The sequence below is a fragment of the Protopterus annectens genome, chromosome 9.part0, assembly GCF_019279795.1.
Source record: "Protopterus annectens isolate FY-2018-M chromosome 9.part0, PAN1.0, whole genome shotgun sequence".
Lineage (NCBI taxonomy): Eukaryota > Metazoa > Chordata > Ceratodontiformes > Protopteridae > Protopterus > Protopterus annectens.
The window spans coordinates 1,597,689,796-1,597,707,599 of record NC_056743.1 but is presented as its reverse complement, the minus strand read 5'-3'; the positions used below and the strand labels follow the sequence as shown (position 1 = coordinate 1,597,707,599).

At 36.7% G+C, this 17,804-nt stretch overlaps 1 protein-coding gene across 2 annotated transcripts in view; it reads right to left on the bottom strand.

The window, feature by feature from the left end:
• The window catches only part of LOC122812205 (C-type lectin domain family 4 member D-like), a 506,009-nt gene that overhangs the window by 55,586 nt on the left and 432,619 nt on the right, over window positions 1–17,804 (bottom strand). For both annotated transcript variants that reach the window (XM_044084543.1, XM_044084544.1), the window contains one exon: window positions 562–674. In XM_044084543.1, coding sequence (XP_043940478.1) covers window positions 562–674 — 113 coding nt within the window. The remainder of the gene's footprint in view (window positions 1–561; window positions 675–17,804) is intronic.

The following is a 17,804-nucleotide window of genomic DNA, read 5'->3' as shown; positions in this document are numbered from 1 at the left end:
CATAAAAATATTGCTGCTAACAAAGTGATCTACTACTTTTATCAGGTAAGAAAAATTTCCTGGGCTTCAATACACATTAGATAGCAATTTCATCAGCCTCTGTAAATAACTAACAAACAATAGATTAATGATACAAATAAACTGTCATTATCCTGTTTGTTACTCCTCAAAATCTGAACACCCCCTGCCCCATGATAGTAAGAAGTATCTGAAATAATGCAAAGCCCAGTTCTGCAAGCAAAGATATCCAGCAGTTCTCTTTCACCCTGATTTAACAGTCTCAAGGCATACAGATAATGCAGTCATCAAACCACTTTCATCACTTTCAGCATTGAAACTGTGCTACAGAATTTCCCAAAATTGAATACACCGTAATTTTAATATCACTTCACTCTAGTGTCAACACACAAAATCTACCGGTATTGGAAAACAGAATCTGTTATTTTGTACTTTCTACCAAAAAGTATAAGCACAGACATACAAACACACACACTCACGCACCCAATCAGTCTAACCATGAAAGTTAATAATAATCAAATAAATGCAGTATTAGTTTCTTACTTATCTGTTGCAGAAAAGTCAGTGCCATCCACCCACTGAAATTTGCCTTCTACACTCTGGTCACTGAGTCCAATGAAATATGTTTTATTTGCAAGGGAGCGCTTCAAAAAATCCTAATATAACAAAAAGAAAAATCACATTATAATTAGGTACTGCTTCTACTCCAGTTTTATGCATTTTTTTCATATGGTTCATTTCACAATCACATGGTTAATTATAAAAATAAAAGCAAGGCATGAGTAAGATCAGCTGTTAAATAAAAAAGGAAAGTACAAAGCAAAATCAGAGATAAGTCGGAGAATAATTCCCAGCAGTCTTTTAGTGAAGGTATATTAATCCAGTGTATATACACAAACAATTATCCACCTCAAGAATTCAGCCAAGAACACTAAATAAACATGCACCTACTCTTGTATGTACACAAGCACATATGCCAGTGCATAAACACACACACACACACACACACACACACACACACACACACACACACACACACACGTACGCGCTCGCCTATATGTACAAATGCACACAAAAAAATAATATCCACGTTTTGAGAAAAACAAGTAGATTTTAGATGTATTTTGGAAGCAAAAGACCAGGAAACTGCATCAGGAATTTCAGACATGAACAAAATTAACAAATATGCATGGAACTGTTGTGTCCCCAGGAGGTCCATCAAGAAAAGACTGCCTATTTACAGAACTTTATAAGATGGTGGTACATAGTGGTATATGGAGAAACAATTAGGTATTGCATAAATAAGATTCTGTGAATGCAGTTATTGCTTATGCAGTGGGAATAAAATAAGGAGTCAGGCCGGCTTGTAGATGACATTCTATTTTTATTTATTTATTTATTTTACATTTGTTGACCGGGATAGTCTAACTGGATTTATGTCCATTTTCAGTAGAGTCCCGGGGAGATAAGCTCTAGGAGATTACTAGACTACTAACATACAGGTACTAGTTGTTATACAGTTAAATACTACAAATTTTAAACAGTTCAGGAATCTTCGCAGTTTATACAAAAAACATGTTACAAGCATTAGATAAGATATTTTAGACTTTATGTACAAGACTTCATTAGTAACTAGAAAGTAATTATTAAACAAATACATACTTCAAATTTCAACAGTTCAGCAATGCTCAGTTTAAACAATACTTGTTGCCTGCCTTAGGTAGGGTGCTTTAGAATTATATGCAGAAGAATTTAACTAGGTATTTTAAATTATCTCTATTAGGATAAGATATGTTTTTGCCAAGGATAGGCCTTGATCTAAAAAGACACAGCTAGAGCAGGAATTAGGTCATAGGAGAGAGTATTTGGGATATAGTATGAGATTAGTCTGGATTTGTACAAGGACATAACCAATGCGTTTTAAGATAGAGTTTCAGATTGTGTTTAAAAAGTGTAAATGAAGACAATGATGTAAGTTCATGGGGGAGATAGTTCCAATACTTTCCAGCTGCATTTGAGAACAGAGCATCTCCTGCCATGTTATTAGATTTACATGTTGATACTAGTAGTTTATTAGATGAGCGTAAAGTTGAAAGGTTCTTATATTGGGTAATGAGACTAGCAAGTATTGGGGTATTGGTAGGTTGGAAAAGGGTTTTGTGTGCAATGGTGAGTTGTTTAAAGTGAATCTGATTCAGAAGCTCTAACCAGCCTAATTGTTTCAGGTTATGGCAGTGATGGGTCCTAAAGGAGGAAGCAGTAGCAAATCTGGCAACGCTATTGAAAGCGTTGGCTAGCTTGCTAAAGTTATTTTTTGACAAGTTAGTATATATGGAAGAAGCATAGAGAAGTGTGTAGATAAGGTGGGAATAGGCAATAGTGGTTCTAGGAGTGGGGAGAGAAAGGGTTTTATCCTATAGAGGGAGCCTAGTTTCCTGTTGACAGTTTTTACGGTATTGTTGATATGGGTTTCAAAGTTCAGGTTATCAATGGTTACCCCTAGAAGTTTAGTTGTTGGATCAGGAGATATGAGTGTACCATTACTGGATAAGACTGAAAAGTTCATTGGGAGTGATTTACGGGTAGGAATGAAGAGGAGGAGTTTGTTTTTTTGGGGTTCAAGAGGAGGCAGCGTTGTAGAAACCAATTTTCTGTTTTATTGAAAATTGTCTGAGTTAGAGTCTGTAGTTGGGATTGAGATTTAGCTGAGCAGATTATTGTCAAATCATCTGCATATTGTACACAGTTAGTTAAAGGAATAGCTAGGTTGAGGTCATTGATTAATATTGAGAAAAGGAGGGGGCCCAATATAGAGCCCTGAGGAACACTTAGGGTAACTGGGAGATGGGATGAGAGATTGTTGTCCCATAGCACTGCCTGCTGTCTATTATCAAGGTAGGACAGGAACCATTTTATAGTCTTTGTGTCCAGAGAGAAGGATTTTAGAATATTGAGAAGTAAGTGGTGGTTGACCATGTCAAATGCTTTTGAAAGGTCGATGAAAAGTGCTGAAGAGAGAAGATTGTTATTACGGTTTTTATTGATGCTGTAAGTGAAGGATAGGAGTACAGTTGTTGTACGTGGAAAGCCATGTTGAGATTTGGCCAGTAAATTGTTCTGGAGTAGGTGGTCTAGCAACTGTCTGTGGATGCATTTTTCCATTATTTTAGCTAATGGGGAAAGTAGTGCTATGGGACGATAGAATATTCTCTGGAGTTTCCACCCTTGTGTAGGGGGATAATGTAGGAGATTTTCCAGATGGTGGGAATAGTGCTTTCTTGTATGGTTCTATTTATCAGCAATGATACAGGATAAGCTATGCCTTTGGATGCCTTTTGCAGGTATTCAGCAGGTAGCTAGTCAGCTGAGGGGGTAGTAGGTTTTAGTTTACTTAAGAGGTTTCAGATGAGGGAAGTTGCGACAGGTTGCAGGTTTAGAGTTGGGAGAGAGTTAGTAGTATTGGTTGGAAGGGCAGAGCTATCGGCTGTTAGTTGATTGGCAAGTGTTTGGATGGTCTCAGTGAAGAAGGTATTAAAAGCATTAGCAGTTTGCTTTGGATTGTCGGAATTTGATCCTATAGGGGGTGGTGTTGCGGATTGGCCTGGTTGAAGTAGTCTGTTTATGCTAGCCCAGAACTTTTGGGGATTATTTTGGTTGTTCTGTTGGAGGTGGAAGTAAAAGTTTATTTTATCTTCGAGTATAGCTTTCTTAGTCTCATTTCTTTTTTGCCTGAATGGTTGTTGGTCTATGGGGTTTTTAGTTGTTCTCCATAGTGCCCAAACCTTATTTCTCTGTTGAATTTTCTGCCTGGTTTTCTTTGTAAGCCATGGGGCGGGTTTAGATTTAATTTTGATGGAATGCTTTGGTGCATGGTGGTTAAGGATTGTTAAGAATTTTGAGTTAAAATAGTTTGTTGCTTCGTCAAGTGGGAGGTATTTTATAGGTGACCAATCACATTCTTTTAGTTCAGCTTGGAAGTTATTAGGGTTAAAGTTTCTGTTGCTTCTTATTGTTTTATATATGGTTGGGTTGTGTGAGCTCAACCTATGCCTGATTATGTAAGTGAGAGAATGGTCACTTACATCGTCAGGGAGGGTCCCTACATTATAGAGCTGTTGGTGATTATTTATTAGAATCCAGTCTAGGATGAATTTGTTGTTATTGGGTTTATTAATTCAGGTTGTGGAGATAATTGTTTTTGAGAAGCCATTAAGGTTAATATGGGAGGTTGGTGATTCAGTAGAGCAGTCCTTCCAGTCTATATTAAAGTCTCCAAGAATTATTGTCTCTTGGGGAATTTTTGTGGAGAGTTCAGCAAGGATACCTTCCAGAGTGGTGATGTTGCTACCAGGGGGCAAGTAGATACATATTATATTTAGGGATATGCTGGGATTAAGTTGAAGTTTGGTGCTAATGATTTCTGCATTGTTTTCAGAAGAGGAACCAAGATCTAGTATAGATATTTGTAGCCATTCTTTATAGAGGATAGCAACACCCCCTCCTTTTTTTTACTTTGTGGTCTTGTCTCAAGATGTTATACCCAGATGGAATAATTTTGACATCTTGTGTAGTGGGTTTTTAGCCATGTTTCTGTTAAACTAAGTATATCAAAGGAATGAGCATCCAGGAGAGCATGGAGGTGGGAAATTTTATTATTCATGCTGCGAATATTTAGGTGAGCTATATAGAGTGAGTTGGGAGATTTAGATGGGATATTTGGGGTAGCGGGAACATGAATTTGTGGTTCTGTGCTTGTTTTTTGCCCTGGTGCTGGGTTAGGATGAATGTCTCCATCTTGTAAGGAGAGGTGTAATAGTTTGTTTAAGGGATTGTGGAGGTTAAAGTAATGGTGAAGAGGTTTTTTAGGTTTTAGATAGCTGTATTTGATATGGGTCAGTCTGTGATATTTAGCAGGTAAATAGCTAGGTAAAGATTTTATATTTATGTGTTCTGGGGAGTTAATTTTTGAGCAGAAGACATTATGCAGTTCTTGGGAAGGGGGTTAATGAGGTCATAATGCAGACTGAATTTTTGTAAGGATTCAGCCTGTTGCAGAATGGTCTTATAGGACTTTAACACAACAGCCACTGATATAAATGTTTAATAAGAGAATGCATTGTTGTAGTTCTGTGAAGGGATCCATTTTGGGATATGTGTTGCGACAGGGTTACCTGATTCATGTACTTAACTCACATTTGTGGTTATACATGAATATGTGTTGCCATTAGGGCTATCTGATTTATGCATCTGAAAAACACTTGTGGTAATATTGAAATATATGTTACCAATATGATTACCCAAAATTTGTGTCCGAAACACATAAACACATTTGTCATTATACCAGATTGTGTGTTACCAGTAGTTATCTGATTTATGCTTCTGACTCAACTTGTGCTTATATTTTTGGTATACTGTATGGGATAGGTTACTAAAATAAAGAAACTGAAAAACAAGGACTGTGATAGGTGGAGAGAGATGGGATACTGTAGCTGAGAGCACAATGGCTGGAAGCCAGGAACCCTGATTACAAACAAAAAGTGTTAAATCTAGTTTGGGGTTAACATAGAAGGCTTCTCCACAGCTAATATATTACATCAGCAAGACTCAATAAGTGGATGGGGTTCCGGCGTGTAGCTCGCAAGACATTTCCCTGCAAGCTACATCACCGAAACCAATTGGCTGCGGCAGCAATTTGCCATAGAGCAAAACGGCTGAATAGCATAGCCGCTGCAGCTGTACACGATACACAGTAATTCTATAACTGGTGGCGATCCTTATAGACAGCTGCCCGGCCGTATTCTAGCAGGGATGGCCATACTAGATGTGTACCACATTCCGTATTCTCATGTAAGGCATGCATTTATTGTATACGTGGTACACATCTAGTATGGTCGTCCGTGCTAGAATACGGCCGGGCAGCTGTCTGTAAGGATCACCACCAATTGTAGAATTACTGTGCATAGTGTACAGCTGCAGCGGCTATGCTATTCAGCCGTATTGCTCTATGGCAAATTGCTGCAGCAATTGAGCAGCGATGTAGCTCAGGAAATGTCTTGCGAGCTACATGCCGGAACCCAAGTGGATGGAATCTTGAAAGCAAAAGATGGCCAATGGGACAATAGAAAAGAAAAGTAAGAAGCAGAAAGGTCGCTGCATGTGAAAGGAAAGGAATGAAGAAGGGAGGCGGAATGAAAGGAAAGAGGAAAAAGGAGCTAAAAGGGCGTTTCTTTAATTACCTTTTGAATCAGCTGACATACTTCAAATATATTCAGAAGCATTTGTGTTCCTGAATTTACAATAAGCATATCTAAAACTACAAATAAATAAATAAATACATACATAAAGGGAGATTCTGTGGTTCTTCACATTGTTGGAGCAAACGTTGATAGTGCCATTTGGCAAGATTATGCCAGACACACTGGTGAAAAGTTGTGAGGAGGTAATTCTCAAGGAGAAAACAGAGTGTGAAGCTGATTGACAGGCAGTGGTCCACCCTGAAAATGGTGATGAGATCAAATGATAATGCAAAATATATTGCAAATACACTATAATTAATTATGTATATTTTACGACATTTAGAAGGATCGCTAACTGAATAAGCAGAAGACTGGAAGTACGAAAAGTTGTTGATTGTGAATTCTTTGCACAAATAAAGTGACATCATGGTGTTGGTCAAGCAGAAGGAACAGGAGGTATGTGACAAGGCAGGTGAGATGTGTGAATATTTAGTTTATGCTGATTAGCAATATTAGAAAGTGTTTTGGCAATTAGCACAGAGGATTAAGATTATGAACTGATAAAGACCTGCTTCCTGAGGCCAAGGTGTACAAGGTCTGAGTCTTTCAACCTCAATTTGCCTGCTGAACAAGCCACTTAACCAGGCAGTGCTCCAAGGTCACTCCTGAAAAAGGAATAGTTGTGTCCAGATGGTTTACCCAGTTGTCAAATGTATAAACTATAAAGTTAAAGCTAAAACTAGAAAGAAAAAACTGAGACTGAGTTGAGTGCCAGAAGGCAAAATAGAAGCAGAATACATGCACTTTATTAAAATGAAGATGGCACCCTGAAATGGTTTTACAATGAAGTTATCAGGAATTAAGAGAGCCTACTGGCTTTTGTTAACTTTTTTAAAAACAGTTCAAAACAAGCTTTATACCAAAAGAATTGAAGAATGGGGGACTGTAACAGTTTTCCCATTTCACAACACTGGACCATCAATGAACTCAGGAAACTACAGACCTATTAGTCTGACTCATCTAATACGGAAAGCCATGGAATGAATTATTATGCAAATGATCAGAAAAGATATAGCAACCTTCAGCCACTGGACCCAACCGAGTTTGGCTTTGTCAAGGGAGTTCATGCCTACGAAACCTGGTAGACTTCTTTGATAAGGTCACTAAGGCAATGGATGAGGGAGAATGGTGCATACCACCTACCTGGACCTGGCTAAGGCATTTGATACAATGCCCTACTCGGGTATAGTTGACAAACTCACCAAGCTGGGCATAAACCCCTACATAACTCATTGGATTACCTGCTGACTCACAAACAGGACCCAGGAAGTCAGGATTGGTGATACTACCTCCACTAAGAGAATAGTCACCAACAGGGTACCCATGGCAATGTGCTTGGACTGCTGCTATTTGGCATCTACTTCTTAGAGGTTAAGGCTAATGTCAAGGGCCTTTGACAGATGGCTGCAAATTAGGAACTATCATAGATTATCCCCATGACACAAACATCTTATAAGAAGGTCTAACAAAGACAAATGACTGGTGCCAAAGTCACGAATTAAAACTCAAAGCAAAGAAATGCATTATAGTGCCTTTTGGGAAAACTGCCACCCAGGCTAATTACTCCATTGATAAGACAACCTTAAGAGTTGACACATTAGTCAGTAATATGGAATTATATCTGGCTTTTGACCAACATGTGGCCAGGGTAGAAAGAAAATAATTCTACATCACCCATCTTAAAAGTAAGGGCATGGCATCCAGGTTCATGGTAGTCATGATGTTACTTTGAGTATAATGTCCCCTTCAGCATATACCTGACCAGACATATGCAACAGCTGGAATGCACACAAAGGTTCCTTACTGGGAGAACCCAGGTTATAAACAAATTGTACTACATGGATAATGTTAAAGCTCTGTCTGTATACTCTGCGTCCTACAGGTTACTGCGAGGCAATCTATGCCTGACATACAAGGCATCCTTGGATCCAGTTCTGATGGACCTTTTGCCCATCCACAAAATGAACAGTATCAGAATCACTAGATCCAAGTATTTAAATTTTGCTTGTGACATAAATAAGACATGTTGGTGAGACAGATAAGTGTCTCAAAGGAGTCCCACACTCTAAAACAGGCTCCCCATCTATGTGAAGCAAAGTCCATCCCTAACGCTATTTAAGCGTAACACTTACCAATGGATGCAAAACTGGAAATTCATCCCAGCTCTAAAAGACAGAGGCAGACAGTAATGCCCAAACTAACAACCCCCCCCCCCCACAAACACACACATAACCTCTAAAGATTGCCAGTCATTAGCCTAGTATATACTTATGAACCTATGAACCTAAGCCAAGGATAACAGTAGTTCAGTCTGTGATGGAGTACATTTTATGGCAACTGTGGCAACTAAGAAAACACTGCACTTTTGAAGAATGACCAATCCTATAGGCCATAATTTTTCTGAAGGGTACTACTGTTAGTCCTAGAAACCGATGGGAAAGATATGGAAGAACTTGATGGAAATTGTTTGCTGTCTTTAAGCAAGGTATCGCCATTGCTGAAAGTATGATTTTTTTTATTGCCAATGATAGAAATACAGATGATTCCTATTAGCAATTATAGGATGTGGCAATGAGCAGGACAAATAATGGATAGAAATACATAGGAAGGTGTGGATGAAAATTACAAAATTCAGACATAACTAGGTGCTGTGAATATATATTTTTTTCATTTTACATAAAGAGTAAGAGCACACAGTTGATTCCCATTTGAATTAATAATGAGCAAGATGCACAAAATGAAGGAATTTATATACTATGTGCTACAAACTATTTATTACATTATTTTCATGGATTGTAGAGTTTAAGCTACGTAGGGACTTCTGCAAGAATTACTGTTCTCTGGCTTGTTTCAAATGGATGCAGTACAAAGTTTATACGATTGATAAAAGTGCTTGGATCTGTTTTGCAATTCATTTGAGATATTACTAAGTGTAGATGAAGTTCATAAATGAAGAACTGTCCATTGTTAAATGATGAAAGAGTTTATTGTCAAATTATAGAAGACCAGTTAGGATGGCCCATTGTTTCATGACAAAAGAGAATAATGATGAATTATATGGGTCCTCTTCCAAACTAATCTGTAGCATGCATTGTTTATATTGGAATAATTAATGACGGATTATATGGGTCCTCTTCCAAACTAATCTGTAGCATGCATTGTTTATATTGGAATAATTAATGATGAATTATATGGGTCCTCTTCCAAACTAATCTGTAGCATGCATTGTTTATATTGGAATAATTAATGATGAATTATATGGGTCCTCTTCCAAACTAATCTGTAGCATGCAGTGTTTATATTGGAATAATTAATGACAAATTATATGGGTCCTCTTCCAAACTAATCTGTAGCATGCATTGTTTATATTGGAAAAATTAATGATGAATTATATGGGTCCTCTTCCAAACTAATCTGTAGCATGCATTGTTTATATTGGAATAATTAATGATGAATTATATGGGTCCTCTTCCAGACTAATCTGTAGCATGCATTGTTTATATTGGAATAATTAATGATGAATTATATGGGTCCTCTTCCAAACTAATCTGTAGCATGCATTGTTTATATTGGAATAATTAATGATGAATTATATGGGTCCTCTTCCAAACTAATCTGTAGCATGCATTGTTTATATTGGAATAATTAATGATGGATTATATGGGTCCTCTTCCAAACTAATCTGTAGCATGCATTGTTTATATTGGAATAATTAATGATGGATTATATGGATCCTCTTCCAAACTAATCTGTAGCATGCATTGTTTATATTGGAATAATTAATGATGGATTATATGGGTCCTCTTCCAAACTAATCTGTAGCATGCATTGTTTATATTGGAATAATTAATTATGAATTATATGGGTCCTCTTCCAAACTAATCTGTAGCATGCATTGTTTATATTGGAATAATTAATGATGAATTATATGGGTCCTCTTCCAAACTAATCTGTAGCATGCATTGTTTATATTGGAATAATTAATGATGAATTATATGGGTCCTCTTCCAAACTAATCTGTAGCATGCATTGTTTATATTGGAATAATTAATGATGAATTATATGGGTCCTCTTCCAAACTAATCTGTAGCATGCATTGTTTATATTGGAATAATTAATGATGAATTATATGGGTCCTCTTCCAAACTAATCTGTAGCATGCATTGTTTATATTGGAATAATTAATTATGAATTATATGGGTCCTCTTCCAAACTAATCTGTAGCATGCATTGTTTATATTGGAATAATTAATGATGAATTATATGGGTCCTCTTCCAAACTAATCTGTAGCATGCATTGTTTATATTGGAATAATTAATGACGGATTATATGGGTCCTCTTCCAAACTAATCTGTAGCATGCATTGTTTATATTGGAATAATTAATGACGGATTATATGGGTCCTCTTCCAAACTAATCTGTAGCATGCATTGTTTATATTGGAATAATTAATTATGAATTATATGGGTCCTCTTCCAAACTAATCTGTAGCATGCATTGTTTATATTGGAATAATTAATGATGAATTATATGGGTCCTCTTCCAAACTAATCTGTAGCATGCATTGTTTATATTGGAATAATTAATGATGAATTATATGGGTCCTCTTCCAAACTAATCTGTAGCATGCATTGTTTATATTGGAATAATTAATGATGGATTATATGGGTCCTCTTCCAAACTAATCTGTAGCATGCATTGTTTATATTGGAATAATTAATGATGAATTATATGGGTCCTCTTCCAAACTAATCTGTAGCATGCATTGTTTATATTGGAATAATTAATGATGAATTATATGGGTCCTCTTCCAAACAAATCTGTACCATGCATTGTTTATATTGGAATAATTAATGATGAATTATATGAGTCCTCTTCCAAAACAAATCTGTAGCATGCATTATTTATATTGGAATAATTAATTATCAATTATATGGGTCCTCTTCCAAAACTAATCTGTAGCATGCATTGTTTATATTGGAATAATTAATGATGGATTATATGGGTCCTCTTCCAAAACTAATCTGTAGCATGCATTGTTTATATTGGAATAATTTCAAAACTTAAAAGGAAAGGGAATTCTGAATGTAAAGGTTATGGCTTCTGACTATTAAATAAGATATTAAGTAAAGATTTAAGATAAAAAGAATGGAATGTACTGAAATTTGTGAAAGTGTTCTTGCCCTTTGTATGTTTTACATCTCAGGTTTGATTATAATATTCTAAAATTTTGTTTATCTTGGAGCATATTGATATAGTTGCTAATACTGTTAAGTATTAACATAAAATATATAGTTAACCAGTACTAATAAGTTAATAAAAATGACAGAACAGTGTTTGAAGGTAAAATATAAGTGCTTTGTCATAATTTAATATGATTTTTATTGCAAAAGATGTATTTTACACAAGGGAAGAGATTGGAGGTAGTGGGTGAAATTAATTTAGATAAACCAGAGTCTACTTATATTAACAAACACCAAATGAAAGGTGATATAATAGGCAAATTGTACAGTTATTAAGAATTTTCAGGGAAAATGACAGTGCAGGTAAATATTCCTGCAGCTATTTATATTATCACTCTGGTGCTCAGTGGATGCTCTGTATTCTTGCTTGTTTTCTTTTCTTATTTTGGTGGGCTTTTCCATTTTTCTTGTCATAGTTTTTTGTAATCTAAACTGCATGGTGTGCATACAGCTGGCTTCCTTTACTGGTACCTGAACTACAGTGTAACTTGACTATAGATGTGTTGGAATCAGTTTCCTTGAACTAAATGTATCTATAAATATAGTCATGAATGTTATATTATAAAGAATTAGATAACAGGGCAGTCAGCAGGGCTAACTTTGTGGGTTATGAAGGTCAGCTGGCTAAATTACAGATCATTATAGTAGAGAATGTGATTTTCAGAATATCATAGTCATTGGGGCCAGCTTAAATGTTAGATAACAGTGCCATTACTTTCAAGTATATATAGAGGGATGGACAAAGTAACTTTTGGGAATTTTAATGTTACTTTAGTTGGGTCAGTTTAAAAGGATGTAAAGTGACATTCCTTCCAGGCTGTGCATGCATAGGTTTGAATAATTTTGGCTATCTTGTCCTGTGGTGGCAGTAGCACTTTACTTGAATGATAATTTTAACTGTGTAATATGTTTAAATGAAATAATCAGATACTTGAGTTTTCTGAATTTTTTATGAAGCCAGCTATGCTGTTTGGATTTATCATTTCATAAAGCAATGGAAGGTTACATGTTTTTGACAGAGTATTTTTTTATGCAATTAAGATTGCAATGGTTCAGTATGTTGCTGTGTCTCTTATTTATTGCTGTTTACTATTCTTAAACACTGTTCAGGCAAATTTATTCAAAGGGAGAAGAGGCATGAGATAAGCTGGCAAAAAATTCAGGTTTATAGGTGTCTACTATACTAATGACTAGATGGGCCTTTTTAAGCCTAGCCACACATCCCAAATCTCTAACAAGTTCTGGTACCCTTGATAAGTGTAAGCAGGGGTTTGGGAGATGAAACATTTACAAGCAGGGGCCTGGGAAATGAACCCTTTACAGGATGTATGCATCCATCAGAGACGTAGGTGCAAAACCAGAAATTAATTTCCTGTTCCACACCCAACTGTCCAAGTTGCACTTGGCATAGATCTCCCCTCAACAACCTGCAGGAGACAGAGTACTGGGACAGCACTTTGAAATGTGGAGAAGACATTATAGCCTTGCACTGCTGGTGTGCTCTCCTTGCCTTAAAATGATGACTCAATGACTGCACAAATGTCAGCATTCTCTAGGTTGAGGAGAGCGTATAGCGAGTGGAGCGTCTTGTTTAGACTGCTAGCATTGAGTAGTAACACGTTTAGATTTTCTAGGTTTTGATTTGCTATGTCGAAAAAAAAAAATCAGTTTGACATTGCCTGTAAATGTACTGGGGAAGGGCAATGTTTTAGCTAATATTCCAAAAGCCTAGAGCATCCCTGGCAAAGCAGTGCACACTGCACCTCCTTAGAACAACACCAGAAATGAAGCCAATTATTAAAGTCAGCCATCTTCTGTTCGTATTGCAGCATCATCCTTGGAGAAGGTAAAATGCTGCTCAATGCTAGGCTCATACCAGTCTGGGACACGCACATGGGTCATACTCAGAAATAAATATACATCAAGACTAGTCAGACAGGACAATGCACTCGAGCTTCATGTCACTATGTGTTGTTGAATCTGGTGATGCTTCTCGGGGGGGGGGGGTTGTGGGATTCTTATTTATTTATTGACTTTGATTATCAGAAAAGTCAGGCTGGGTTGAAGTCCATTTTCAGTGGAGGCCCAGGGAGAAAAGCTCCAAATTATTATAAAACATTTTAAGAACAATAATTTTACAATCTTCAAAAATAAAACAAAAACATCTAACGTTCACATAATTACAACAAATTAGAAATAATATAAAAACATTGGTTAAGAATCACTACAAGGTATATGACAATCATTTAATATTTTGGGAAATTTTAGGCAGTTTGTAGAAAAATTAAAGAAAAGTTAGTCAAATACAAATCAGAACTGCAATATGAAGTGACGGGAAAAAACAGGCTTATGGTATATTTAGAGAGAAAGTTGAAGAAGAGAATTAGCAATAAGGAAGTAAGTGAAGAAGGGAGAGTAAGGACGTATAAGGCTAAAGGGTAATTGTTCATATTTAGGGATATAGTTTATCCTGGTTTTGAGCAAGAACAGAGACAGATTCTAGCTAGGAAATCTTTCAGAGTGGTTTTGAAAGATGGAAAGAAGGGAGGGTATAGACCTGATAGATAAAGGTAAGGAGTTCCAGGCCTTACAAACCTGGTACAAGTACAGAAAATGCCCAGGAGATTTGCTAGGTTTGTAGACAGACAGGAGTTTTTGGTCACTGGACTGCAACAACCAACTGGGAACATAGTTGTATAGAATGTTTTTTAGTGCTAAACAGTGGATGCAGGATAATTTTATAGGTGGTAAGAAGTTGTATATATGTTAGTTGATGTGGCAGTTCTGACCAATTAATTCTTTTCAGTGCTATACAGTGGTGGGTTCTGAAAGGGGTATGTTCTGCAAATTTAGCAATTTTGTTATAGCGTCATTCAGGTTTTAACGTTTGTGAAGCCCTGAGGTTAGTAAGGATGGGGGTGTCATAAAGAAGAGTGGGGAGTAGATAGGTAGTGGCAAGTGTAGTTTTAGTTAGGTCAGTGAGAACGGTTTTGGCTCTGTAAAGCATCCCTAATTTTTGATGAGTTTTTCTTATGCAGCTTTGTATATGCAGGTTCAATATAAGATTATCATTCACTATCACTCCTAATAGTTTGCTATGAGAAGTGACTTCAGCTGTTGTATTATCAAGAAAGAGGACTTTAAATTTTGTTTTGTCATGAAAGAGGGATTTGGGGGGAAAGTAGTTTGGTCTTTTTTGTGTTGAGCACGAGTTGCAAGTTACGAAGCCATGTTTCACCAGCTGTTAAAGCTTTCTGAGTAATTTTTTGTAGGTGTACCATGTTGTCAGATGTGCAAATGAGAGTGGAATCAGTGCCTATTGTATTAGTATAGCCTGTTGTGTGGAAGTATAGAAGACATTAGTGAAAATGTTAAAGAGGAGGGGACCAAGGATCGAGTCTTGTGGTACACTGGTGGTGACTGGGAGGTAAGGAGAGAGCATGGAGTGCCACTTTAATGACTGATACCTATTGGACAGGTTGAACCACAGAAGGGTTGGCTGAGAGAGGCCTAGTGAGGACATTTGAAGTAGAAGTTTGTTGTGACAAACTGTGTCGAAGGCTTTAGACAAGTCTAAAAATAAGGAAGAGACCAGCTTGCCATTATCTCTAGCTTTATTGACAGTATCCGTATAGGTTAGAAGGGCAGTGCTAGTACTATAGGAAGGACAGACGCATACCTCTCAACTGTACAGATTTTCCCAGAATATCCAGATTTTTGCCTTATATTTTGGTCAGTTTTTTCATAAAATTGTACTTTCTGGCAAATTAGTGGCATTAGGGGTGGGAGGTTGGCTTAATGGTTAAGGTGCTTACCTTAGAAACACAAGGTGCAGGGTTTGATTCTCACATGGGGGTAATTGGCTAGGCTTAAAATGGTACCCGAGGACAGTTAGCCTAGTACTAATCTATGAATCATTAAATATTGAAGTTAGAAAATAATGACAAACATTTGAGTTTTAGATTTAATACCCTTCAGAAACTTCATGCTAATACAAAACCTGTTACTCTATCAACTTTCTAAGTTTATAAGAGCAATATTTAAAAATTGTCCCTATTTGTACCAGTTTTTTCATGGCTTTGTCCACATTTCTTACTCTTAAGAGGTTGACAGGTATGGACAGAAGCCATGTTGCATAGGGGATAGGAGTTCTTCCTACAATAGATAGTCTAGTCATTGTTTTTGAATACATTTTTTTAAGTATTTTGGAGAGGGGTCATAAGATTGCTATAGGTCTAAAGTTATTAATGCCTGCTGAATTTCTTCCTTTGTGCAGAGGGATAATGTATGACATTTTCCAGAGAGAGGCAATGTGGTATTCTAGTTTGACCTATTTATAAGGTCTGAGACAGGATAGGGAATGCTACTGACTGCTATTTTTAGGTACCCACTTGAAAGGTCATCAGCTGATGAAGAGCATGGTTTAAGTTTGTTTAAGAGTAGTTTGATATAGGATATGGGCACAGGTTTAAAGGTGAAAGTGGATGTGGTGATATGTGGCTGTTAGGCAGGGTGGGTTTAGATGTTAGGGAATCCTTGTTTAGAGATGCTATACTATGTATAAAGTAAGATTTGAACTGTATTGCAGTTTTGGGTGGTAAGTTATCAGCAATGGGATTTGGGTAGGATGTAAGATATTCTGAAAGTTATTATAGTATAGCTTTTTGTCTTAATTTATTTGCTTTTTAGAATGATTGCGAAGTATTCTAAGTTTTTAAGATATTGAGGTGTTTTATATTTTTGCTATTCTTTCCACACTTTTTATCTATCCTGCATTAGCATTCTATGCTTTTGGACAGCCAAATTGAATTATTTGTTTTCAGTCTCTTCCTTCTAGGAGGTGCAAGGCTATTTTGGATATTTAGAAAAGTTGTATTAAATTCATTTACAGCATCATCTAAGGGGGGGGATTTTTAGGAAGTTCCAGTTAATAGATGATAGTGTAGCAATGAACATTTCTGGGTTAAACTTAGAAATATCATATGTGGTTTTATGAATATGCTGTTTAACTGGATGTGTGAGATGTCTAGTCATATACACTGGGAGATGATCACTGAGAGAGCATGACATTGTGCCTGTGGTGGAGTATTTGCTAGACTCTGATATTAGGATCCAAGCTAATAGAACATTTGATGACTTCCTATAATGTGTGAGGCTATTAATTAGTTGTGTAAAACCATATACATTCATGCTAAATGTAGGGTAGTTAGACTTAATGTCCAGCCAATTGACATTCACATCACCTGGTAATATTTTATCTTGTGGAAATGTTATGGATACCCAGTGTAGGGTATCTTCCAGTTCAGCTATATGCACCAGGAGGGCTATAAAGGTTAGTAATACATATTTGTTTATAATTGTTTATTTTGATGACAGCAATAAGAAGCTCTGCTGAACTGAATTTTGGGGTTGGTTTGCTGTAAGGGGGAGATGTGTTAGGTACTGGGAAATATTAAAGCAATACCACCACCTTTCCTCTTTATACTGTCATTACGGATGATATTATAGCCAGGAGGTATAACGTTGGAGTCATTTATGCTGGGTTTAAGCCAAGAGTCAGTTACAATGAGAACATCAGGCATATGCTGGGTAATCCTGGCATGTAGTTCAGAAGTTTTATTTGTTCTAACATTTATAGCAGCAGAAATTAGATCACCAGAGTTGGGAATTGGCTGCTGTTGGGTTACAGAAGTGTGTGGGAGAGAATCATCTTTATGTTCACTATGACAGGTGGGGCCAGGATTAGAGTGTATATCTCCTCCTAGAAGGATTTAAGTATATTGGGAAATTATGCATACTTGGTTTCTGAACAGGATTCTTGCAATAAATTTTGTTTTGGTTTGTGTTGAAGTGCAATTAATCAACCTCAAATTGAAATAATGGTGGCAGGCAATATTAAATAGGTTTGGTACAATGTGTGGAGAGTGCGAAGAGGGATTATGGATAGGTGGTCGGGACAGAGTTGAAGGGATGTTGTGAGATATTACTGAGTCATGGTAAGGTGAAAGGTGACTCAGTAGGAAGAGAAGAATAGAGGATAAGCTGAAGGCTAGCAGAATTATGTACAGGAATCTGTATTTTATAGATGTCAGGTGATGGGGAGGTAGAATGAAAAAGGAAACAAGAAGTTGCAGGGCAGTAGGAGATCCAATGATAGCAGATTCTGAAACCTGGAAGAAGACAGGTAAGGCGAGAAGTATTTTCTATAAAAGAAGAGAGGTGGGTTGTCCTGGTATCTTCTCTGGA